At 39.4% G+C, this 26,173-nt stretch overlaps 1 protein-coding gene across 9 annotated transcripts in view; it reads right to left on the bottom strand.

Annotated features, from left to right (window-relative positions):
• Positions 1–2,034: 2,034 nt before the first annotated feature.
• ELAVL2 (ELAV like RNA binding protein 2) overlaps positions 2,035–26,173 on the bottom strand; it is a 102,902-nt gene continuing 78,763 nt past the window's right edge. For 7 of the 9 annotated variants that reach the window (XM_074856139.1, XM_074856142.1, XM_074856146.1 and 4 more), the window contains 4 exons: positions 12,352–12,505; positions 9,723–9,948; positions 5,197–5,235; positions 2,035–4,741 (listed from right to left, as the gene is read on the bottom strand). In XM_074856139.1, the coding sequence (XP_074712240.1) occupies positions 4,411–4,741; positions 5,197–5,235; positions 9,723–9,948; positions 12,352–12,505 (750 nt within the window). In that variant the 3' untranslated portion in view covers positions 2,035–4,410. The remainder of the gene's footprint in view (positions 4,742–5,196; positions 5,236–9,722; positions 9,949–12,351; positions 12,506–26,173) is intronic. The other 2 variants (XM_074856145.1, XM_074856141.1) reach the window with 1 other exon arrangement.

Here is a 26,173-nt window from a genome sequence, read left to right as displayed (position 1 = left end):
TCCCAGGCTATTATTTTACCTATGGAGCATATCTCAAGTTGTGTTCATTTCTCAAAGTGTTACAGTAAAAAAACCTGAGATACTCTCTGAATCAAGCTGTAAATTTTTTGATAGTAAGTCCTAACTACTTGCTGCTTTTCAAGACCTAACTTAAGTCACCATTCCTATACATCTAGTCACCTTCATGCAGTGTGTTTGAAGTGACAACACAAAGGGAAATAGATTTTTAAACATCAGTCAGGACTGCTCAGCAGTACAGGTAAAAGTATCCCTGACTTACTAGTACTTGATGACCCCTGGGTGTTATGCAACAAATACACACCATCTACAACCCCAACAGACAGCCATCTGCTTGAAAACCACACCTTTTTCATGTACACTCAAACACTCTTTTGCTAGAGGAAGGCTTTTCTAGACACAGGTTACACCTGTTACAGCTGATTTCATTGCATACATCTTTTGCAGGAGAGGCCACACAAGCCTCAAGCATGCTTCTGCAGTAACAAAGCCCTTCCACAGGTGCCCCAGCTAACATTACAGCTCACCCTCTGCCAGGGTCATGCTTCCCTCTCATCTAACACTTAGTCCCATACAGGTGTTTATAGACATTCCTGGAACTAGGTACAAAAGGAACTAGTCCTCCTCCACCATATCACATGAAGCAGTTCCACATTTTCTTCCATAGGTTTATCATAAAACTTTAATATAGTAAGAAAAGTACTAACTCTGTATAAATTTGTATCACATTCCCTTACTCATGAGCCCCAGTGCTCAGCTACGTATTATCAAATTTGTGTTTTTCCACACTGACCTTTCCTTTGGGCAACTGCACTTATTACTGGTAACTTTTAGTGTTGCTCCTTGACTACCTGCTTATCTACAGCTAACCCTCAAAATATAAGTTTTGATTTTAAACTGAAGGCAATTACATAAACACGTTTTTGTCCTCATTTCCTTATAATAAAATAATTCAACTGTGGCTAGTTACACTATACTCAAACTGATGTCAGTTGAGAATTAGAACTATCCTTCCATGAAGGCTACAAACTGAACACACAGATGCCCTTGCTGGAATATGAACTCTAAATATAGCTCCTCATTTGCTGCCAAGCATTGTGTCTTGCATCTTTTCATTACTTCAGCCACCAAAGAACATAACCACATAAAAGTCATCAGTACACACTGTAAGTAAATATAAAGAGTCAGTTTGTTATCACTTGTTATGACTGACATATCTTGAGGTACTATTATCTATATGTGTTGTTCACAGACTTATGACACCATCCATCATCCAAGTAAACCTGACTCCATCACACTGTAGTGATGGGAAATGCTCCACACCACCACACAGGCTACACAGCTTTGTATCAAAAAAATCTTACAGTAAAGATGTAAGAGAAGACAAAAGAAAACAGTTTTAAAAAGCTACACTGCATGATGCACTTTTAGAATTGTATTCTCACAGGTAGAAATTCACTTCATTCAGTTGAACAAAGCAAATAAATTTAGGCATATAGGTACTTTAAAAGGGCAAGAGGCAGTTAACTGCTTTTTAAAGAATTTCTTCAAGAGCTGGGAAGGAAAAATGGCAAACTAAGGTTAACTGAATAACCACTCAATTAATGGAGCCCAGAAATTAATGCAGTAATTAAACAGTAAATGGACATTGCAATAAAGAGTAAATCCTTCCCTCTCCTCTCTATTTATCCTAACACACTAGGGCATTAACTTAGCTACACTGAATAGCAGTCTGCCAGACAGATAGCAAATTTATTTTTTCTGAATGTGTTTAATCACCCTCATTTATTCTATCAGCCTAAGTATTGAGTGGTTTGTATAAAACCAAAATGAAACATTTGACATAATTCTAACGTAACAGAACTGGTACTCAGCTCCACTGTCATACCTCATTGTTGGTAACTAGGAACTTAAGTTAGGTTTGCAGAGACTTTGCAGAAACCTCTCAGCTCAGACTGCTTACCTATTAAAGCAGAGGACAGTACGGTAAGAGACCTGCTCGTGACACTGTTTTCCCTTCAACTTTGTTTATTGATGTACTGAACATGAAAAAGTACAAAGGATCCAAACACAAAAGAAAACATGTACAACCTCTTAAATACTCAACAGAATATATTTTCTATTCCAACAGATGCGAATTAATTCATACTATACAACTTCAAATAAATACCAGCCTTATATTTTACTAAGTGCTCTGATAAACACTGTAAAGTGAAGCCCAATTTACATGCCTTCTCATCAATGCCGTTAATTGCTACAGTAGTATAGGAAAGAAGCATGTAGCTACTGTTTTCCCCACATTGGAAAGTTTGTGATTTCTATAGTATATACAATTTTTAATGCAGAGGATTAGCTTTAACAATCTAAATGCACCTAAGAATGAGGAAGTGCTCAGGAAGCCAATTGATTTTTGATTAGCATTGAGTGGGTCAGCATGAAAACTCGCTTATTCACTTTAGCACGCGCTTCACAGTATATGTACTGTACTATACTGAAAAATTTATAACTACAATTTAAAAGAATATGAACCAAAAGCAACTGCAAAGATAGTGTACAACTATGTTATGCATAGAACATTGCTTTTTCTAAGGGGAAGCATATGAGCATCTCAGTTTATACAAAAAGCAGGACGTAACTACATAGTTGTCAGTGCATCCTGGTGAAGGCATCAAACCCTCAGCTTTTTTTAAAAATTTAATTATAAGCTAGATGCTAATCAGAAAATATTCTGTATTTTTTTCTTAAATTTTTTTCAATACATGGTAAAGACTTTTTCTATTTCCCCAAATAGTGATTTAAGCATCATACAAAGTTAAATTTCAATAGCATACAGGTATTTATGGTTTTTGTATGAAAAATGTAAGGAAATTTGTTCAAAACCTATGATTATACTCGTTTTTTTTACCACAAACATATTTATAAACAAAAATGTAGCATCACCATAAACAGCTGAAGCTAGACTATCTACAGACAAAAATAGCAACAGATCTGATGCACTGTAAATTCAAGTCCTCAGGACAACAAAAATGAATAAGCAGACCTCGAGTAACAATGTTAATGCCATTTACAAAGAAAAAACTCATACAAAAACATTCAAAATTGAACATCACTTGGCATGTAACATAAAATAAACTCAAACCAAAATCAGCTGAAAGGTTCGTAACTCAAGGTCTTATTTACATTACACGAAGCTCAGGTGTTAGCCTTGAACATAGCTTTCAAAATACCTCCAAGAACACCCAACTCGGGCCACTTCTGCTGATTTGCTACTGCGCAAACCATGCTCAATGTCTTTTCTTAAAGACAAAACAATTCTTCAAACAATAGCAAGTACATCACTAAACACCATGAGCTCTATCTGAAGGGAATTCTTTAGGAAGAACAGATTTTTTTTCCCCCATCTCAGTATTTTAAGTTTCCTGCTTGCTCTTATATTCTTTTTTTAAATTTTCATTTGTTTCAAAATCACAAATTAATGTGAGCCACCTATCACTTAATAACCAGGATGATCAAAGACTCCACTGATGATTACAAAAATGAAACCAACAGTGCATCCCATTGACTCTACTTCTTAATACAAAGGTCTCAAAAGTATTTCTACATCATAAATCTTTCTAAATTTTCCCCAACAATTGCAAATTTCCTGGTAAGTTTTAAAAGCTCACTAGGTGTCATATGAAGAGATTTCTCAAAGTATTCAAGTCAAAATATTTGTTCCAGGACCAGTAAAAAGTTTCTCCAAATTTTTTTTTTTTATAAAAATAGATGCTTTTTTAAACCCACATCAAAGAGGCTCTTATCTCTTTGGCAAGGTACTGCTTTACGAAAAGTTCTCCAGTATTCTTACAATAAGCTTTTATAATGTGTTCCCATTCCCCAACCCAAATGATAATTATAAAATAAATACTGCTTACAACTTCATAAATAAAATGTAAACTTCAAATACTTTTCTTGAACACAAAACAACAATGCATTAACATGTAAATTAAACACAAGGCAAATCAAGAAATAACCAAAAACCAACTTAAACAGTGTAACACAAAGCCTCAATATTTACTCATGTGTTAAAGGCAGTCATGTAAAGAAAAAACTTCTTCCCTTAGCTGAAACATTTTAAAAGGTCTACCTTCTTCAAAGAAGGCAATAGAATATGCATTGTGACAGGTAAAAACCCTGTACCTCTTGTCAATATTCAAACACAAAAGATATGTAAGAAGTTTTAATTCAAATATTAGCAATAAAAAAATCTCACATATTCTTAGGATGCTAAGTAGTCATTTTATCCCCATTTCCACACTGGCATACAACAAAGGCATTTACTAATGCATAAAGCCTCTTGTAAATTGCCTTTGTTGTATAGTTTTCATGTATTAATGCACTGAGAATAACTTGTTAGGCTTTGTGCGTTTTGTTTGTTTTGAAGGAGACCTGCAATACTCTGTCCCCAAGGCGGTATCCATTCAGGCTGGCTATTGCCATAGCTGCCTCATCGTAGTTTGTCATAGTCACAAATCCAAAACCTTTGCACTTGTTGGTGTTAAAGTCACGGATGACCTTCACATTGGTTACTGCTCCGAAGGGTCCAAACATTTGCCAGAGGATACTCTCATCAGCATCAGGGGCTAAATTGTACACAAAAATGCACCATCCAGTTCCTGGATGTCCAGGGATATTAATTCCGGCCAAACTGGTCATTCCATCAATGGTCATTGGAGGAAACCTACTGAAGAATAGGGGAAAACAAAACAGAATCATAAAGCTGTTCACAGAAAAACCCAGCAAAGACATTTCAGAATAAAAGACAAAATGATACAAGGCTTTTCACAGCATGAACACATTGGCCAGACTAATAAGGTAACATTGCAAATGTTTTTTTCCCCAACCGCACAAATACTATGTACAATACTATACACAAGTAGGAAGAACAGTGCTAGGTCTGAAAGGAAGTAACACAGAAAACCAAAAGAAAAGCATGCTGTAAAACCAGTGAGGATTAGAAGTCATTTGAAACAGGAATTCCATGGAACTGCCAGAAAACGTTTGTCTTTCATGCACAATTCACCAAAACGAACAATTTCGGCCAAAGTCCCAACATGCAAAAATCCAACGTAAGTCCTATTGAAAGAGAACACAAAATACCTAGTAATTTGGTTACTATGAACCTAAGTGCTTTATTACCTCTTTACTCCATAAGCCATGTTGAGCAGATTGTCCAACCTGAAAAACATTTAGCAAAATGTTCAGTCTTCAGACTTTTCCACACTTTAATCTTAAGAAAATTTGGTATATTATGGCCACATCCCTTGCACTGTACAGAACCTCATGCAAAGTTAAATTACCACCACTGACAGACCTGTGACACATTACACCTGATACAGTTAGTGAACGTAAAATAGATGTTCTTGTGTAGTATTCACAACCATAAATAGCTCAGTTCAGGAAGTGCACCACTACAACTTTAGCCTAAGTCAAAGACTGTTAGCATGAAGTTACAGTCAGTTATCTTGGTGAAATTTTCCAGATTACTAACTTGTTTTGAACTAAGACACTACAGAGTCTTCTGACAATCTGCTGACCAAAATATGCACAGATGCAGGGTTTGGAGGCAGCTGCAAATGTTCAAACATGAACTGCAAACATTCTTCATTTTCCTACTCTTTTCCAGAATCAAATGTTTTTAGAATACATACATATGTTAGACTGTAAGCTTGCTCCATGTATTTCTTCCATCACCTTCCCGCAACCTGCTAAACTGTTGTATGCCACCAAAATTCTAAGCTCTTTGGAATTATCTAGTCAATACCCAGAACAGCAGTGCCTACCAATCCCATTAATCTTATTCCTGAAGTCCCTTAAAGTGCTTCTCTAAGAAAATTTCTACCCTAAATAAGCTCTGGTTTCTTCCTTGCAAAGCCCAGACATATGAAAAGAAAGTCTTGTTAAAGGCTCTCTTCAGGACTCCACAAGATATGAACTTAAGTAAAAAAGGTACACTTGATTTAGTTTTTTAGCTTACAGCTAACTTACAGATCTGTACCTTATTGTGATTTCTCTCCAGTAATGAGCTACAGGATTTAAGAACCATTACTGGTATGCAGAATCGAGACTTAAGTGCTGCAGTAGTGTAACGACACTTGTGCACAAAAAACTTGAAAAATTATTTGGTCTTGTCTGCAGCTAAGTAAAGGTCTTAAAGGACAGAGAATTATGACTCTGCAGTAAGCCAGGTTTGCAGGATGCACTGACAAGAAAGCAAGACACCGAATCCCTAAAAAAGCAGAAAATAGGAAATTAAAAAATGCCTGACTACTATCAGTAGACTTAGTGTGGATTAACATTTGTCATTAACATTTGGGGATGGAGAGGAAGGTGAACAGTTCTAGAGACACCACCACTTACACGTCCTTGCTGTAGAGCAGCTCACTTAGGTTTTCATACACCGTAGCAGTTTTCATTAGTTACCTGAACAACTTAAAAAAATTCTGGAAAAATTCTCAGGGGCATTCACTAGACAATTTTTAAAGATGCTTTAAGTTAGGCATCTTACAGAAACTGAGTAATAATTACATATAGCTGCTTTTGAAAGTCCAGCTCAAGATTTTTCTTAATAAGAAAAAAAAGCATTGTATTGATTCTATCGCTTCTTTACTACTAAAGTCTACACTGACTGTTTTCAGGCCTCTGTCAACTGTTAATAGAAACAGGGCACCTGCATCAGGTAATCCTGCCTGAAATGGTGTTGGGTTTGTGTGTGGCACAGTTTTCGTAGCAGGGAAGGGGCTACAGCAGTGGGCCCTGTGAGAACCTTCTCCAAGCTCCCCAGCTCCAAGTTCAACCCGCCTCGGGCCAAGGTCAAGCCAATTAGTGATGGTGGCTGTGCATCTGTGATAATGTATTTAAGGGGAACCTGGGAGGAAGAAGAGTTATGAGGGAGATACCTATGCAAACACCATGGTCAGTGGAGGAAAGGAGGAGGAGGAGGAGGAGGAGAGAGGTGCACCAGAGCAGAGATTCCCCTGTATCCCATGGTGAGAGGTCAGGCTGTGCCCCTGCACCCATGGAGGTCACCGGTGGAGCAGACGCCGACCTGCAGTCCACGGAGGACCCCACGCCGGAGCAGGGGGCTGTGCCTGGAGAAGGCCAGGACCCTGAGGGAAGGCTGCACTGGGGTAGTCTGTTGCTGGGAGGAGCATGACACATGGGAGGGACCCACGCTGGAGCAGTCTGTGAAGAGCTGAGGCCTGTGGGAAGGACTCATGTCAGACAAGTTCACAGAGGGCTGTCTCCCATGAGAGGGACCCCACGCTGGAGCAAGGGAAGTGTGTGAGGAGTCCTCCCCCTGAGGAGGAAGGACCAGCAGAGACAATGGGTGATGAACTGACCACAACTCCCATTCCCTCCCCCAGTGAGGGGTAGGAGGGACAGAAATTGAGAGCAAAGCTGAGCCCAGGAAGAAGCGAGGGGTTGGGGGGGAAGGTGTTTTTAAGATGGGGTTGTATTTCTCACTCTCCTACTCTGATTGGAAGATTAAGTGGTGGTGGTGTTTAAATTGATGTTCTTTTTCTTCCCCGTAATGAGTCTGTCTTTCGCTGACAACCATAACTGGTAAGTCATCCCTCCCGGTCCTTATCTCAACTCCCAAGCCTTTTGTTTTATTTTCCCTCCCCATTCCTGAGGGGGAAGGAATGAGCAAGCAGCTGCATGGTGTTCAGTTGCCCTCTGAGCTCAAACTAGGACAGAAATGTCAACAGCTAAGATTTCTTGCATGTAAGACATGAAAGTTCTGAAGCATCAGTGCAATCAGAACTACAGTCAGCAGAGCTGGAATGCTTCAACAACAGCAAAGACCTAAAAAACCAAAAAAGATGGTAACAGTTATAAAAATTTAAAACTCGGCAAGGCTGTCTCTTAGTGAGGAAAGAGAAGACTGAAGGCCTTCTCCAAAAAATTAATAAAAAAAAAAATCTAATTTTGTCTGCTGCCCCAGTTTACCTTTTGACCAGTCAGTTCAACTTTGTTCTTCCATCCACATCAAGAGAAGTGAGCAGGATTTCACTCTTCCTCCTGTTCACTGCAGACTTGGTACCTACTTAGTACTTTGTTACCATTATACTTTTAAGTGGAGCAAATCATAATATCTCTTATGGTGCTCTCAGACATTACTTTACACTCAGTATCTCAGAAAAACATTTCCAGTAAAATTTAAACAGGCATTCGTAAAAATACACAATCAAATAACATTTTTAAGGTTCAAAGCCTAATGTTGCAGGACAGGGGTATGCTATTGAAATTACTTAACTGCAAAGAACTTTCTAGGTCCTATCCAAAGAAAAAACTCAAAGTTGGGAGAATTTTTACAAATCCTAATAGATCTATCTGGACTATCAGTTAAATACAGATGCTACCCCAGCCAGTATAACCAATGTCAAACATAGCTGAGTATCTGGGAAAAGTGCACTCTGAAAAACTCAAGGAGTCAGCAGTCCAGACTTGCCAGAGTATGTTGAATGCTGTAACACACAGGCTGTACAACAGCTCCCTCATGATCTTGTTTCATAATATACTTGGGTCCATCCCCCAAGTGTAACTTCTGCCCCTATGCTCTTGCTATGGAACAGTGGTGAGCCTACACACTGTTTAAGTTAACCCTTTTATTCCTTAAGAAATGGTAAGAAACTCCACCAAATAATGAAAAGAATTGGTTACCTATTCCCTTAGGGCAGAAAGCCTACTCTAGTGCTGACATTTACACCTGTGAAACACTTCCAGCATGTATGGCTGAAAAGTTGAAGAAAAGAAGAATTCAGAAGTTCAGTCATGAACTTTTGTTCAGAATTGCAGTCCATGAACTCTGAATATTCGGCCTGAAGGGGAGGGTAGCCAATGCAGTTTTTTTAAGTTTAGTATATGCTCTTTGAAGCAAACTGTTAGATGAGTTTATTTCGTGAAAAGTAAAATAGAAACTGTTTAAGTGTATTACTGTTTAACACATTCCAGTCACATAGCCCAGGGGCAGAGGGTGGGAAGAAACGATCAAAATCACTGCAAAAAATCCGAGGTACTCATGAATGTAGATAATGCAATATTTGTTTCACTTTTTTCTCACCATCTGTCGTTTTCAATACACTAAATATCACAGGGCTGTAGTATGGCTGTACTTTCAACATGATGGGAACATACAGCCGCAAAAACACATGCAGAAAATATCTGATAATATTCATTACAAAAGTTTGTAATAAGAGAAGACAAAGCATGGCATGCAGGATTCAGAGAACTAACTAGGAAAAAACTGAAAGCCAGAACAGGGAGGAAAGATAGGGGGTGGGGAAAAGGAGGCTGGCTATGGCATGCCATATGGCTAAGAAAATTGAACTGCCTAGGTCAATGTTAAATGAATCAACTTGCACACTAATCAACAAGAATCTAAGAAATTAAAAGTAACCTTTAAAAATGGATTTTTTTTTTAGTGACTGTGTAGAAGAAAAAGACGTCATCTCAGTTTAACTCTAAGTAGGTTTATTAGATACTGAAATGCTATCAATAGGATGAAATGCATTTTTTGCTTCTAATTATCGCATGAGCATAGCTGAAGTTCAACATTTTCATGTGTCTCCTTCAAACACAGAAATCACACAAGCAGGGAAGGGAAACAAACAGACCCATTCCAGCACAGTTGCATACAAGTATGTACTGTACAGACTTACCTAAAACGTTGAGCCTGCTGAGCTAAAGGTGCTGGATACCTTCTGTTTGGAGAATGGTACAGCTGGGAAAGAATGGCCTGACTGGTTTTTTGGCTTGGATTGTTAGCAAACTTTACAGTGATGGGCTCTGTGGCACCTGTAGGTTTCTGGCCGTTCAAGCCCTTGATAGCTTCTTCTGCTTCAATTCGCTTGTCAAATCGGATAAACCCCACACCCCTTGATACCCCTGCAGACGGTGAAGGAAGCATATAATAATTAATTCAGAGACTTTGGAATATTAGATCTTAACATTTGATTTTCACAGCCAATTGCTATGTTAATGGCCAATTGCTGTAAACTCATGATAGTTTTGAGCTTATTAGCACTGAGCTGTTGCTCAAAGAAGTGTGACTTTTCCACTGGAATTTTTTATTTTTATTTTTAAATTTAACTGACATAAGATACACTGTATAGAAAGCTTGGAAGGTTGATGAAAAACACAGTGGAGACAACTTAAACCTAGTGCACCAAAGAGTAATTCTGAAACAAAGCAATTTGGGGAGGGGGATGGAGGTGAACCCAGAGCCAGCTGTGCTGTAACCTCTGTTTAGTTCATGCTACTCTGCAGTATCTAAAGGCACAGAAATTCTGTGAATAGCTTAGTCACCTGCTCCCTAGCAGCAAGAAATGGCTTATGCTTTCCTGCAGCACCCTTTGAAGTTCCCTTTGGAGCAAATATGCTGAGAGGACGAAGAATGGAGTTCTAAATTGCAGTAATGGAAATTACAGCCCTTTTTTAACAGTCTTTTTTAACTGTTACCTTTAAGTAAAGATTCAGTTTCAGCATATCATTATACTTTTGTAGGTGTTATTTTTGAAGAAAACTTTTCTTGGGCCATAGATTCTTCCTTGGTATAGAAAAGTCAAAGACAACATGCAAGGGGATCACCAAGTGTTTACGAAAGGTTTTAGGAACTTCGCACCTCAAAAATTTATACTGTGGCTTAAATATAAACACATTGAGGTGTCAATACTTGAGCCAATTAACAATAATCATTAACAACAAGAAATGTATTCTGTTCATAAACAATGATGATTTGAACCAAAGTGACAATGAGCAGGCATAAGAAAGCTTTAAAGAGGCAAATGTCACAGCTTCCACTTTGTTTTTTTCATGTCAATTTGTGTCACAACCTTATTACTCATATCACTTTGAGCCTACCTCTTCCAAATTACTAGGAAGGAGGAAAAAACTTAAACCTGAACAACAAGCTACTGTGGACATACCAGAATTTATGAGTACTTAGAATTACAGTACACATTCTTAAGTTTAATCACATTTACTTATTTGGCCCATTTGTCAAATCCCATTTCTATGCATGAATATACAGGAACATACTGTAAACAGCTATTTATTACACAAAGACCAGAAATCTGACCTGCAAATCTGCTGCTTCTGCAAGTCACTATTGGGCCTTTAGCTTTCCTTTCTCTGCCTCTCTGCAGTCTCACCAACTCACACTATTAAAACACTCCCTAAGTATTATGTGTCAATACTGAGATTTCTGTTAACATAGTGGAATTGCAAAGGAGTACATACGAGGTCCTCTACAAGTCAGCTAAGTATCAAATGCTGGCATGCACAATGCTTTCAAAGAAAGACCGTTTGAAAACTTTGACCTCCTACAGCCAAAAGCTATTTGTCACCCACAATGACATGTGACTGAGAAGGTACAACTACAAAAAAATATCCAAGCTAGCTTATTATTCAGGGAATAATTATGTGAATAAATGAATTCTTCTGCCTCACACTCCTAGTTTTTTGGAAAGATGAGAATTTGGAGAGCCCTGCTCCTTTGTATTTTGCTTTGCACACTCAATACTTCTGTCATGTACTTGGCATTTCATTTGATTGCTTATTTTTGGAAGAGGCCTGGTGGAAGCAGGTTAAGGAAGCAAATTATAAAGTTCTTCAAGATCAGCCATCTGAGCCAGCAAAACCCCATGCATTACTGTCCAAGTCTGGTTACTCTTCAGAGTGTCACTGACACCCACTCACTGGTTAAGACACATACTGTGACAAGGCAACTAGCCTGCTAGAGCTTAGATCTTTAAGGAGCTGCTAAGCACAGACCTTATCTGCTCCCAAGGAACTCAAAGTTCATGTTCTTCAGTGGGCCCAAAGTTAATGAGGCAACCTTGAAAACAGTCTTAACAGCAATTATCAGTCTGAGTCTTTTGTAATCCTAGCCTCAGAGAACCAGTTGGGCATTTTTGCATAAAATTTTATTTTTTTATAAAAAAATGTTGAAAAGCATTTCATAAACTGCATGGGGACTATTTTTACGTAGCAGCTTGGAAAGGAAGATTATAGCAGCTGTAAATTTATTACAAGCCATGAAACAGGCTTCAAACCTGCACCTTCAGGGTGCAAATGACTCAAGCTGGCTCAGTACACTCCACAATCTATTTTTTGTCCATGCATATTTATGAATAATTCCAGCAGAAAATTGCATTTTCTGGCCTACATACACCTTTCATACATTCTAACCTTTCACACATTCTAGAGACAAGACTATTGTACTGAAAGGCAAAATATTTCTTTAACTGCCAGTCTAAAAGTGAGAGGAAGTGCAAAACTCCTACTTACCAGTGACTTGGTCAACCAGAATACGAGAAGTAATAATGCGTCCATATTGGGAAAAGAGCTGTTCCAGTTCTTTCTGGGTCATTGTTTTTGAAAGTCCACTAACATATAAATTTGCATCTCTGATAGAAGCTGAACTTGGTCGCGCATAGGAAACCTTAGGAAAAATAAAATAAAAATTACTAGAAATCAGACACTTTAAAAACAGTTGAAATAGGACAGCGTCATTTGTTCTGAGACATTGAAATGTTTTTACGGGCAGCCGGAAAAGTTACCTTGCAATGGTAGTTATTTTTTTGGTGCTGGCTTCTGTGAAAACACTGAAGGAATGAAACACAGACGATGCAGAAGGTGACTACATGAACTCATATATAATTTAAGGAATACTTTCAAATAAAGGCGAAAAGCTAGGTACACACTCCAGCAAGCCATGGTGGAGAAAGTGTTTTCAGTTAGCTTACTGTAAGATTAAAAAGAAGATCCAAGAATGTTTTATTATCACTGAAAAGCACTGAAAAATACAAGGAATGAAGAATCCAGTTTCAGATCTAGGTCAAAAACACAGAGAGACAGTCCAGAGCACTTAAGAGGTTTGCAAGTGCTTTTCAAGTGCTGTGCCCTTTGTACATGTGTTGAGCTTGGTACCAAATGACACACAATTATTCATGAGCTCAAGATAAACTCTGCTATGTCACTTTTATAGGCCTAAGAATGAATGGCAGAAGTAGGAATGTAACTTGCATTTTGGCTGTTGAGCAGCTCACCAATTCCTGCAACACAGAGGTCTTACAACCAAATGCCAAGTAACAGCGAGCTCCTCAGGCCCTTTTGGACATAAGTTTTTACCTGCTGCCTCAAAGTATCAGTCAGATACATTTTATTAAGATTATCAGTTAGATTCTTCAACCCTTTAGATGCATGCTGCAAAATCAGCATGTTCAAGAGTTCAGTACTTCCCATGGAAGTCTGTTACAAGTGGTTTACCCTTATTACAGGAAACATTAGAACAGGACATCCATGCCTGTGGAACAGGACAGAACGCTTTATCTGGGGTTTTAACTGTACAAAATGTGAAGGTAAAAAGGAGCCTCAAGAAGTGGTCAGATATATCTCCTTTCCTTCCCTCCCTGAAACGCAGGATCAGCCAGCTCTGGGCAGCTGGAACTTAACTCTTTAAATGTATCTTTTGCCTAATCCCTTGATATTTCTTTTCAAATCCTCCCATCTCACTTCCACACAGACAGCAGACTCTTAAGACTCCTGCGGAAGCCAAACAAAAAAGGCAATTGAGACAGAACACCCCAGTGCCTAAACAAACAGTACCCCTGAACACTGCTGTGGTCATTCAACCTTCTACTCAGAGGCTTTGTGCAAGGTATCTTCCAAACGTGGCTGAACAGGGCTGACCTACAAAACTCAGAGCTGTCGATAGCACACTATCCAACATACAGCCTGGTAAGCCATAATGCAAGAGCCACGCAAGAGCTGGAGACCTGTGTTCAAAGTCCTTGTCTTCTCATCTCTCACAAAGGCAGCTGGGAATAACCCTCAGTCTTTTCTCCTAATTCACCTTTTTTGTGAAGATGTGCAAATTTAATCATAATAGAAAAGCTGCCAGTGTCCAGTTTTAGGGCAGGAATGACAGAATTTCCCAATTTCCATGCAGTTTCAGTTTATTTTCCACTGGAGCTGAGCCCACTGGACAAAAGCTTACTTAGTCCTCTTTCTTCTACTTGCCCCCTCGTTTTTTTTATATTATTAGAAATATGCAGTAGGGAAATGTCTACAGACGAGCTCATGAAAATTATCACCAAAGTATCAGGTAGAAAGCCACAGACCCTTTAGCAAAAATGGATTCAGTGCCTATGGATTCAGTGTCTAAGTGTAAAAAAAACAGTCAACCAAAAAAAGACCCACGAAATACTAAAAAAAAAGATATTCCTGACATCTGGTCATGGCAGGAATCTGCTATGTGACTCTGTACAAACCTCTCCACCTCAGCTTCTGATGTCACAGGGACCTCTTCTATAATCCAGTGACACACACTGACAATGGGTATTTTCCAATTAAGTTAAAAGTGTCTTTTTTTCCTTTAAAAATGTCTGATATCTCTTGCGATTTTGTCAAGATACAGTGTGAACACAAAGTAGTAGTTAGTTTTGTAGACTACCTGGGAATCTATAGATTATTTTCTATTTTGACACAATTCTTGCCACTTAAGAAAGTCAACATAGGATTATTCCTAGAAGACATTATCAACTACTAGCTGGTCAGATCCACACAGCAGGAGTGTTCAGGACTTAAGTCCTTATAACCCTTCTGTAGGAAGCCTCTCTATCAGAACTGGAGTAGTAAAAAGTGATTATGGTCATTTTGCAGCATCATAAGTAATTTACCCATATACTATGCAGCACCACTTTAAATTACAGCAATGACAAAGTCTTGTAGACTACTGGAAACAAGACACCAGATAATATTACAAGAACAGTCACGTTCCTGCACATGACAGAATACTTGATTCCCAAGAGCCTTTCACAAGTTAGATGCAAAATTTAACAGGTCCTTCAGGAAAGGCAAATATGTAAATACTGATTTCTTAAAACTTGCTAGAGTTGATTCAATACTTGAGTCTAAATCTCATGAGCAACATTAGTTCTTTCAGAGGAAGAAAGGAAAGGAGAGACACTACTGTTACTATTTTGCTGTTTAACTAACCATGCCCTTTGTTTAAATAGTATTTGCAAAGTTGATGACAATGAGTACAAGTCAAACTACAGAAATCAAGATACAGGGAAAGCAGTGTCTTCCAAGTCATACAAAAATAAGAGGAATCTGACTTCAGCTACCCGCTGTATGGTAGATTGACACAGCTGGGTCAAGCGACTGATTTTTGCCAGTTCTGTGCTGAACAGTTTAACACCAGAGTTTTGTAAAAACAGGTTTTTTTTCTTGAAATGGTAAATCTGCTACCAGTATATGGCTGTGCAGCCAAAGACCAATACTTGCGAGTTGTGTTTGAAACCAATTCTTTTTTTATTCTGTTCATTCAACCCTCACACTACATACACCCAATTTTTGAAAGAACAGTTTCTAGATCTTGAGTCATTTTCCTGCTTTTCTACACGCAAAAGTATACACCTATGATATTCCCAGGTGCAGATAGTCTGAGAGGTAAGCTGCACCAGAGACAGGAAAACAGAGTAAAGCTTGCCTGCATTCAGCCAAAGAAGCAGCAAGGACAGTGATGGCTACCCGAGAGGTAGAAAAATACAGCAGCTAAGGAATGAAGGAACTTGCCCTACTTGCCCACTTGGCTATGAGCTTCAAGAAATAAAGCTCCATGCCACATGGGGCAGAATGACCTTGAGATTTAAGCTGTTAGACACAAGTTTTTCTTTCTGTATGCATTTGGTCAGGTCCTCTGGAGATAAGTCAGAACTCCTGGAAGGGACCGTCAGCTAAGGAAGAAAAATAGTGACTGTAATGGTTTAGCCCCTGCCAGGGTCTGAGACCATGCGGCCACTGCCCCTCCCTCACAAAGGGAGTGAAATACAAAGCCCCAAGACTGAAATAATGGAAGGGTTAATACAACAGTGCAATAGCAACACAACAAACAACAACAATAACAGTAATAGTGATAGCAATGAACAGAGCAAAATATCTACCAATACAGCAGTGAGAGGAGTAGATGTACAAAACCACGCGCACCGCGCTCCCGCCCCAGGAAATGTAATGCGCCAGGATGTGAGGTCCGCATGGTATCTGAATAACCCGGCTAGAGGCTAGAGCTCCCCCCCCACTGCTGGGGAAACTTAACCCTATCCTGGTTAAACCAGGACCGTGACTTATCTTTATATTTAATAAGAATACTATGCAGTTGGCGGTCAAACAACATTTCACTACTAAGAAACTCAAAAAAACCCCCATAGTTTGCTGAAGATTAAGGAGATATTGTGGACTTTATATTAGCTTTGAACTCAGATAAACACCTGTTACTAAGCTGTTTTCTAAGCATGCAGGCTTGCAAGTACTCATAACAGTGGTTGCAGAATGTAAACCTCAAACTCCTTTCAAACAGGACAAAAGGGTGTCTGAATAGATGATACCAGAGGCTTGCAAAACCCCTAAGCTGTATTTTATGGTGCTACCGTTTTCCTAGTCTACAAACTACCTAGGCTTTGCTCTAAAAGTAGTTCTATCGATGTTGATAGATTAAATAGCTCCATTTTCTAAGCAATCTAATGCAGTAATTGGACTTTCCATCCAGCCGCTCCCTGCTGTCAAAGTTGTTCTGATTCAACACATTAGATAGGATAAGACTGAGGAAGTACAATGTAAGCAGAAATAAGGGAGGTATTCTTTATGAAGAGAGGAAGACACACACATAAAAAAGCAAAGAAACACCTCAAGTCAATTAAGCATCCTGTGAGGCAACACTTAATACCTAAAACTTCTTTCCCTCCTGGTCAGTGACGCTAAGATAGGCTAGAAGCAAGTAATTAATTCACAAGCTCTGCATGATCTGCAGTTCAAGTTCAGTAGTACTGAGAATGAACTTACCCATACATTGTTCTGATGGACCTCCCTGGTGATTACCACAGCCCAGCAGCACAGGCATGGATACCACAGTTCTTACAAAGCAAGCTGCTGGAACAGCTTTATAGGTCTGGAAACCATGTTAATATCCCTGCTCACCAATTTCCAGTGAGTGAAGGATCACTTCCAAGCAAATGTCCATCCTAGCAAGCAGGAAATGAAGCAAAGGTGTCTGGGAGTCTGCCTGGATGAACAAGGGTTTAAACTCCAACGTAAAAATGCTGTGTACAGGATGTCAAAGTAGGAATACATAAATGGTGTCCAATCATGCACAGATGAGGCTAAGAAAGCTAAAGCCCACCTGAATTTGAATTTGGCAAGAGGTCTGAAGGGCAAAAAAAAAAATCTGTACAGAACAAGACAGTAGAAAAGTCTTGGACTAGCAATATTTACCATCAGTGGAGGAGGATCACACTGAGGAATATTTAAACTGCACAGACCATGTCCCTTGAAAAGCTGCACCCGCAAGTGCTGAGGGAACTGATGGAACCGATGGATGTCATTGCAAAGCAACTCCTGGCTGGCTCTAAAAGGTCATGGGGAACAGGGGAGGTTTCTGAGGAGTGGGAAGTAGTAAGTATCACCCATTTTCAAGAGCATCAAGAAACTGCTGCTCTCTGGGCAACTACAGGACAGTCAATCTCAACTCAATCCCTAGGAAAGCGATTGAGGAATTAATCGTGAAAATCTCTTCCAGTCACATGAATGACAAGGTGACTGGAAGTTGTTAGCATGAATTTATAAAGGGGAAATCATGTCTGACCAACCTAATAGGCTTCTATAATGACATGACTGCCTTGGTGGACAAAGAGAGAACAGTGGATGTTGTTTGTCTCAACATTAGTAAGGCTGCAGACTCTCCCCCGTAACATCCCTCATGAAGTGCACGTTAAGTCCACCTACTACATCAGTATTAAGTACATACTAGTTAAGTGGGACAGTGACATAGACTGAAAACTGGCAGAACTGCCAGGCTCAATGGGTTGCAATTAGTGGCATGAAATCCAGTTGGAGACTAGTCACTGGCCTCCAATACTGGATCCAATATTGGTTAACATCTTCACTAGTGACCTGGATGATGGGGCAGAGTGTACCCTTAGAAACTTCACAGATGATACAAAACTCAGAAGAATGGCTGATAGGCCAGAGGGTTGTGCTGCCATCCAGAGAGACCTCAAAAGACTGTAGAATTCAGCAAACCAGAACCTCAAAGAAGTTCAACAACAGGAAAAAGCAGAGTCCTCCCTCTGGGAAGGAATGTAACAGTACATGATGGGAGGCAAACAGCTGAAAAGCAGCTTGGCAGAGAACCTTGGAGTCCTGGTAGACACCAAGCTGATCATTAGCCAGCAGAATGTACTCTTGTGACAAAGATGGCCAACAGTCACCTGGGCTATATTAGTAGAAGCATTATCAGCAGGTCAAGGAAGGTGATCCTTCCTCTCTACTCAGTACTGCTGGTGAGACACTTTGGGGGGGCATGGGGCTGCTTCCAGCTCTGGGTCCCTCAATACTGGTATTTGTAGCCAGAGTGAGTCCAGTAAAGGGCCAAAAAAGTGATTAAGGGACTGAAAACGTCTTTGAGCAAGGAAATGCTGAGAGAGCAGGGATTGCTCAGTCTAGAAAAAAGGCAGCTCAGCAGGATCTTAGCCATAAAAATCTAACGAAGGGAGTAAAGAAGATGGAGTCAGACTCTTTTCTGTGGTATCAAGTGACAAGAGGCAATGGGCATAAACTGAAACACAGAAAAGTTAATTTAGAGATCCCATATAGATTTCATTACATAAGAAAACAACTCTTCATGGTAAAGGGTGGTTAAGCATCATATTACTCAGATCATAGAGTCTAACTCTGGAGATGTTCAAAACCCAACTGGACACAGGGCTGAGCAACCTGCTTATGGTGAACCTGCTCTGAGCAGGGGATTGGACTAGAGGCCTCCACAGGTGCCTCAAACCTCAGCCATTTGGTGATTCTGCAACAACACATAATAAATCTTACGGAAATTCTTTGAAGTGGGACTTCTACTCAGAGCCAGGACAAAGGATTCCCACTCACCTTTTTGTATAAAACCAGTGATACAGTCATTTTTCCCCCATTCATTTCCCCCCTATTCCTTCCAAGACGAAATCAAAGTAGCAACATGGTCTTCCAAAGGGGAATTCACACTGTCGGACACATACTGTCACATATCAGGGATATAAACTCACTCTGAGCCCCTCAGAAGAGGGGAAATGCACAAAAATGTTTGTTAACTTGCAGGAAGTTTACCTTATGCTACAGAACGGAGTATCTATCAAGATATAAAACAGTATCTGTAAAAATCCTCTCACCTTTCCTCTATCAAATGAGTATAACTTCTTTCATGGTGACAGCTGATCCAGTGATGTCTATTGCCCATACCCTAGCTGGTAATGCTGTTTGGAAGAGTATGACATAACAGTCAAGGCCTATACTGAATGTAATTTAAAGAAAGCAAGTAAAGAAAAGCAATAAGCTCTAACCAGTAAACATTAACATTACAGGTTCAGTTTCAGTGTCATTCCCTTTAAATTCCTCAAGGGTGTTTACAAGGTATTCTTCACATCTAAGAACATGCACCTATCACAAGATTACCCTGCATGGAAAGTATCCCAGTGAGTACTCCTGTATCCTAACTGATGCATACTGGAATCTGGGCAGATTAGTCACAGGAACAGCATACATTAAAACCAGTACCTCATTACCAATATCCAAACACTATCTCTAGCCATCTTGCTAAGCACCAGAAGTTCTGGCCAGCCAAGAAGTCTGAAAGAAACACAAAACTTCAGAAACCTAACGTAACTGAAGTTTGGTTTTCTTTGGCAAAACATTATTAGTAATCTGTAATTACTGCAAGTCAGCATCACTAGAGAAAAACAAGGATACCACAAAATGTTACTGGTATAAGGGAACTAATTCCCATGCAAAAGCAGCTTGCGGACTATGGGATATACAGTTTCTATTCATTATTGATGTCAAAGTCCAGCTATTCCACTTGTGATACAGATTTAAAGCACAGACTCTCCAGATTCATCTCCCCACCTGTATCCTGTCAGTTTGCTCATTCAGTAATTACTTGCTGACAGTTCTAGATTCAGTCTCTTCAAAGAACATACATGTGCACTGAATTAATAGCTGTGCTAAAGTATTACTTCCACAGCTACTTCAGCAGGTGAATATTTAATAGATAAACATTAAGGTTATGCAATGTCAAAACCATTGAACACAATGCAAGTCAAGAAGCAGCCAGAAAGCCTACAGTTTTAAATATTTAATGATGACACACGCTGTACAACACTGAACACAGCTACTCTGGAGACACCAATTTAAAAGCAGTTTTACTGGAATTTTCCACTGCAGTTAGTAGGATAGAGACTTGTTTCTAGCAATACAAACATCACACCAAAGCCAAGTATTTTCACTGCTTTAATATTTCATAATATCAAGATGAACTGATTTACAATCTTCAAGTCAAAACTGTGAAAGTTAGCAGGTTAAACAAAGAAGTTGCCAAAAAGAATAAAGAGACCCAGTGCCTACAAATGAACGTTTCCGTTTCTTACTATCTGCTATTATCTTTAGAGACCTCAGCGTCATACTTTTTATCTTGCAGCTTAGTATTACAGGAGGCAGAGTATTTGTATTACTTGCAAGAGACTTCAGAAAAAGTGGTTTTAATTTCTAAACACTTCTACTTAAGGTATTCTTGTAAGTCTTTAAATATGAAATCTTTAAATGTCAAAATCAGGATTTCAATAAATGTAAACCTTACTTTCAATAACTTCCAGTGTAAACTTTCAGCTTAGAACACTGTTTGCCTTACGGATAGTAGCCATGAATGTTTCAGTGGAAAAAAATTCAAATAAATTACCACCCAGTCTGTGCAGACTAAAATGGGTTAAATCTTCCTGCAAGGGAATACATTAGGAATATACAAACCCTGTTAGCAAACACAATAAAAACAATATTTCTTTTTGTTACAGCAATGTTCTCAGAGACCATCATGCCAGGCAAGTGTTCTTAACTTGCACTTAAATTAGTATATGAGACACCATGACTCAAGGACTCTTCTTCTTAATTTGATTTCTAGTAACAAGATGCTGCAGCACACAGCAGAGACCAGGTCTCAGCTGTCACTAGCCAGTGATAGGTTGTTGTCCGAAACAGGAGAGTACATTACTGTATATTCATTGAGTTTACTTTCTGTCTCCCCTCAAATGAAAGATAGTTCCATTCCAAACGAAGCTTGAAGGCCACTTTTTTCGCTATACACAAAACTGCCTTGTTAAACATGTACATGCTGTGCTGAGTTTAAGTTCATGGTGCAAGCTCGCAGCAGCATTTTTTTCTGTGGGCAAAGCAAATTGGAAACACAATAGACTTCCCTCTGTAAAGGCAGTTTAGACTCAACTCTGTGAACTACGAAAACATACTACTGAACACAGCTTCACTTATGTCTGTAGATAAAGCTAAAAAAATATAACCATATCCCATACAGGCTTTGCTTTTACAGCCTGCCTTGCAACAGGTAACAAAAAACAGACATGGAAGCAACAGCATTTCAGCACTACCATCAAAAGAGGTTTTGCTGTTTTAGTCCATGTCTCATGAAGAGTGACAGCTCTAACAGCTACAATAAGTGCCAGAGTCACAGGCCTGAGGTCAGCCATGGGATCCACATCTGTTCTGTACCCACACAGCTGAGGGCATGAACAGACCAACCTGACAGTTTGTTACTCCACAAAACAGACAACTAGAAACAGGTCTGGCCATGAAGTAGTAACGGGTGTGGAATCATGATGAGCTGCTACACTTGAGAGACTAGCTCATCAATACACTGCCCTGATACCAGAGCTTTCTCTTCAAGGACTGCACAGAAGAGGATTTATATATAAGGGACCCGTAAAGTCAGTAGGTGTCTCAGGATACTGCAGCCAGAGTAATGTCAGTTGCTACATGCACCCTTGACAAAGGATCCCCCACGACCCTGGCACACAAGGACAGCTACACTGACCAGGGTAGTCATTTCCATGTCCAAAATCAACACCCCACCCAGAACAGTGTTGAAGCTCCAGTCCCTTTACAATCTTATATAAACAGGCCTAAAATATGATGTTCAAAATGAATACTGATGGGCATAGTAGTTCACATGAGCATGACTAGCCAACACAGGAGTACCTGTATTTTATAAAGCTCTTCCTATGAACTAGAATAATTTTATCTAGATAATATGAATTTGCCAAAGCACTGTAGGCTAAATATACCACACCACATCTATTAAGATTAACAAATACGAACTCAACAGCATTTCTGAGTTGGGGAAAAAAACACAGGGATATGTTTTTCAAAACTAAGGAATGAGTTCTCTGCAGGTAACTTCCACTGAAATAAAAGTGAAACCTCCTTACAGATGTAGTCTCTTGCAGCTTTTGATAATTGTTCACATGAAAGCCTTCCACCTTTACATATTTACCATCTTCACTCTTAAGCATGTTAGTCCACAGGATGCTGGATATAAGGTCTCCAGCATTTGAGGCTTCCACCAATTTTCAGATTAGTTACTGGACACAGAAGAGCACTGCTGATACAATGAGCACTGGAGCTCAATGATTTTTTACTTTCATTCCTCTTTGACAATGTTTCTGTATTTGACTTGTCAGTCAGGAAACAACCACCACAGCCACTTGCACTACTAGGCTGCAGCACAGCCCATACTCACCCCACTTTCCAGCAGGCAGTGGGTCAAAAGCGCTAGCTCCACAACCAAGCTAGGAAACTGAGCTAGTTGCTCAGATTATTTTGATCAGCATTAAATCTAAGGAAAAATCTGGTTTCAATTCTGGCTTTAAGTCCCAGTTTAGCATTTTAATCCAGTCCTCCCTCTCACCTCTGTTATTTCCTCAGAATGAAACATGATTTAGTCATTATTAAGTCATAGAGAGCAGCAGGTTCAGCACAGCAAAGTAAGTTTTAAGAGGAATTCAGACTATGAGCAGGTCTTGCCTGGATGAGAAGACCGATGAAGGCATAGGACAGCAGTGAGACATTAAAGACAACCAGACAGAGAAGCTGATAAAGCCCATAATTAATTCTTCTTGAGATGAAATGTTTTGTACATTGTACTGGCATTCTCCAGTCTGGGAAGCATTTTTTTCCAGTACTATTCCCAAGGTTATCTTGAAATGAAGTACTGAAATACCTCCTTGTGAAGACAAGATCTTTTCCCATATGCTGGAGACTCACTATGTAAGACAACTGAGCACTCATGTTGACATAGGTAAGATGAACCCTTGGTCTTTCATCAGTAAGTCATCAACTCATCTTCCCTGTGTTGCCATGAGTTCTCTAATAAAATATGGACAGTTCTCATCACTAGGAAGGAGCAATATTGATCAATAATGGTATCAAATTCAACACACATAGCAATAATAGGCGTGATCAGAGCTACAGTTTTCAGAAGAAACTTTTAAGGGGCCCTTTCCCTCCTGCACCCTATGCTGAAAGTATCTAGCTAGATGGATGCCCTCTGCTTTGGATTCAAGGAGCCTTGTTTCTAGCTCAAGCCTCACACTCCTAGATAACACATTCCAATCAACCTTGATTTGGAAAAGCAGCAGTCATGATGTAGTGACATCCTTATGGGATTTCAGGCATCACTCTGTGTAGCAGTTCCCAGCAGGTAAATGTGGGAATTAAGAACTGGTGGTTAGCAAAATGTAAACTGGCCTTCAGGTTAGAAGAATGATTGTGGGAAACTGAGGCAACATCCGGAACACCATGTTGCAAGCATCAGAAACAGCAGGTCAGAACACCACCTGCAGAATGCATGGTGAGCATGTGAGCAGCAAAGACATAAAATCTGAAGGTTAGTAGGGTGTAGAAGTAGAAACGAACCTATGTAAACAGGTGGTAATAAATTGGGAGCTTGCACTTAGTGCAGCGACATTTGTTCTTGGCAATGCCCCCCCCTTCAACAAACTGCTGGTTTTCTTCTGTGTGTCACCCCAGCCCCAGCTGGACCGAGACCGACAGCTAAACCTGCTCCAGAAGGATTTACACGCTTGGTTCTCTCTTGCAAGAGAGAAAACTAACAACTTGAGTTCACTGCATGTCTGATAACACTCTCTGCAAGCAACAGGTTTCTTTGGGTAGCAGAGCTGTTTCAATTAGATCAGCAGGCCTATCCTGACTTTTAGAAGGTACCAGAAAACAATCCCTTGTTTCACAATTCTCAGGAGGAACATGGCTTCTAAAAAAGTTTTTTCCAATTTGTAAGAGAATTTTCTGCAGGCAAATATTTCAAAGGTGCATGAATTTACTCCATCTAAGAGTGACGTGTGACTCAGCAAGCAAGGACAGATCAAGTTGTTCTTGCACTTAAGAAATGTACTATTTCTGATATCTTGTATGTTTGTATGGTTCTACCAGATATCTGAAAACAATTCCTTGGAAACATCAGTGACATGGATTAAGAATATACCTTAAGAGTCTTAAACCACAAAAACCCTAAAGTCCTTACAATTTTTCATGGCTACACTTTGAGAAAAGTCAAAGCCATAACCAATGGCAGTGAAAGGATCTTTACAGAGCATATCACAGTACCAGATACGGACTTTGCAACATTACAGAAAAAAAAGCAGTCTTCGGCCTTGCTTAGACTAAGAGCCAAGTGTAAAATGGTAGCACAATATATTTTGATTACAGTCAGCTTATGCAAAAGCTGCATTTGTGCTCTCAGAGAGGCAGTGAGAGAGACAGAAAGAGCAATCAAGCCAGAGGACACCTCTGAGCAGTGGTTACCACGTTCTGTGAGGATGGCTCAAAATTTTAGATTAAGTGTCCACAGAGATTGACGTTGAAAAGGGTAAACTGGTTTTCCTCCTCTGTTTTCTGCTACAAGTACTGATGAAGACATAAGGGTCTGTTTGCTGCAAAGGTTTCTGTGTTTTGTTTCTGGTTTGCAGTAATTTTTTCTTTTCTCTTCTCTTTCTCTGCTAGATTCAAGGTCTACACATTTCCATTATGCCAGCATTCTCTTATGACAGCCTTCTTCCAGGACAAATTTAGACTCAAGACCAGCCTTTATAGAGCTGAGAGGAAGAAGGCTAGGAGTCTTCCTTAGGATATAACTGATTAAGGACAGCACACTGTTCAAAGACGACGACCTTGTAAAAATGCTGCTGTACAAAGGAACACCAAAAATAGGCTTTCACAAGACTTGGTCTGAAGCGGATACACGAGATCCAAAATGCCATCTGGTAAACAAAAACAAATGTAGTAGAACACACATGTTAACTAACTGGAAATCCTTCTACAGACAAAACCAGAAACAGATGTTTTCTCAGAAGTGCTCAAGATAGTACAACAGTTTATCTATACTACCAGTTTATCATGCTACTTTTAAGAGAAAGACCATAATTAAGTTCACTGACCTCTTTCTACACTAAAACAAAAGCGAATTATGCACTACAGTCACAGAATAGTGATTCTGCTGTGTTGCCTTTAGAATAGAACATTTTAAAATCTGCAGTCATAACTATCATTATCTCCTTAAAAATAATCAATAAACTTAGAATTTAAGTACAAAGAAAAGACGCAAAACAAAAATAAATCCAGTCACCAAACATTTTCAGTTTCTTACTCCTCAATTTATCAAGTCCTCTGTCTGTACTTTGCATTCCTGACTCTGATCTGATGAACGCTCTTTTCCCACTCATGCCCAACCAGTAAGAGCATCACAAATTTCAGACCCTTCCAATAAAAAAACCCGTACCGTAGAGGACAAGAGTGCCCAGAATAATATCCAGTCCTCACAGGAATAATATGAACAAGAACAAAATTTCAAAAAAGCACACCCCAATTCTCCTTCTGGTTTTGGATTTGAGGTGAATCTGTTCACAAGTTTTCCCTTCTTAAGGTAACAAGTATACTTTAACTTCTCCATGTTGAATCTAAGAAGCTGCTGATGACAACAGACACCGGCAAGCACATCTCTTGGGTGTCGCTTCCCTTATTCATTCCACAGACACGCCTTATAGAAATGCACAAAACATATCCAATGCCACTTACAGTTACCACTTCACTAGAATATCTTACAACCTTTCAGGAAAAACTGTTACTGTATGGATGAAAGACACTCAAGAGTGTGAATATGTCAAAGAACTTGAAAGCTGCTAGCTTAGAGGTCAACATATCTCAAGACATT

Source organism: Strix uralensis, chromosome Z (genome assembly GCF_047716275.1).
Source record: "Strix uralensis isolate ZFMK-TIS-50842 chromosome Z, bStrUra1, whole genome shotgun sequence".
NCBI lineage: Eukaryota > Metazoa > Chordata > Aves > Strigiformes > Strigidae > Strix > Strix uralensis.
The sequence above is the reverse complement of the archived record's forward strand: the minus strand, read 5'-3'. Positions and strand labels throughout refer to the sequence as shown.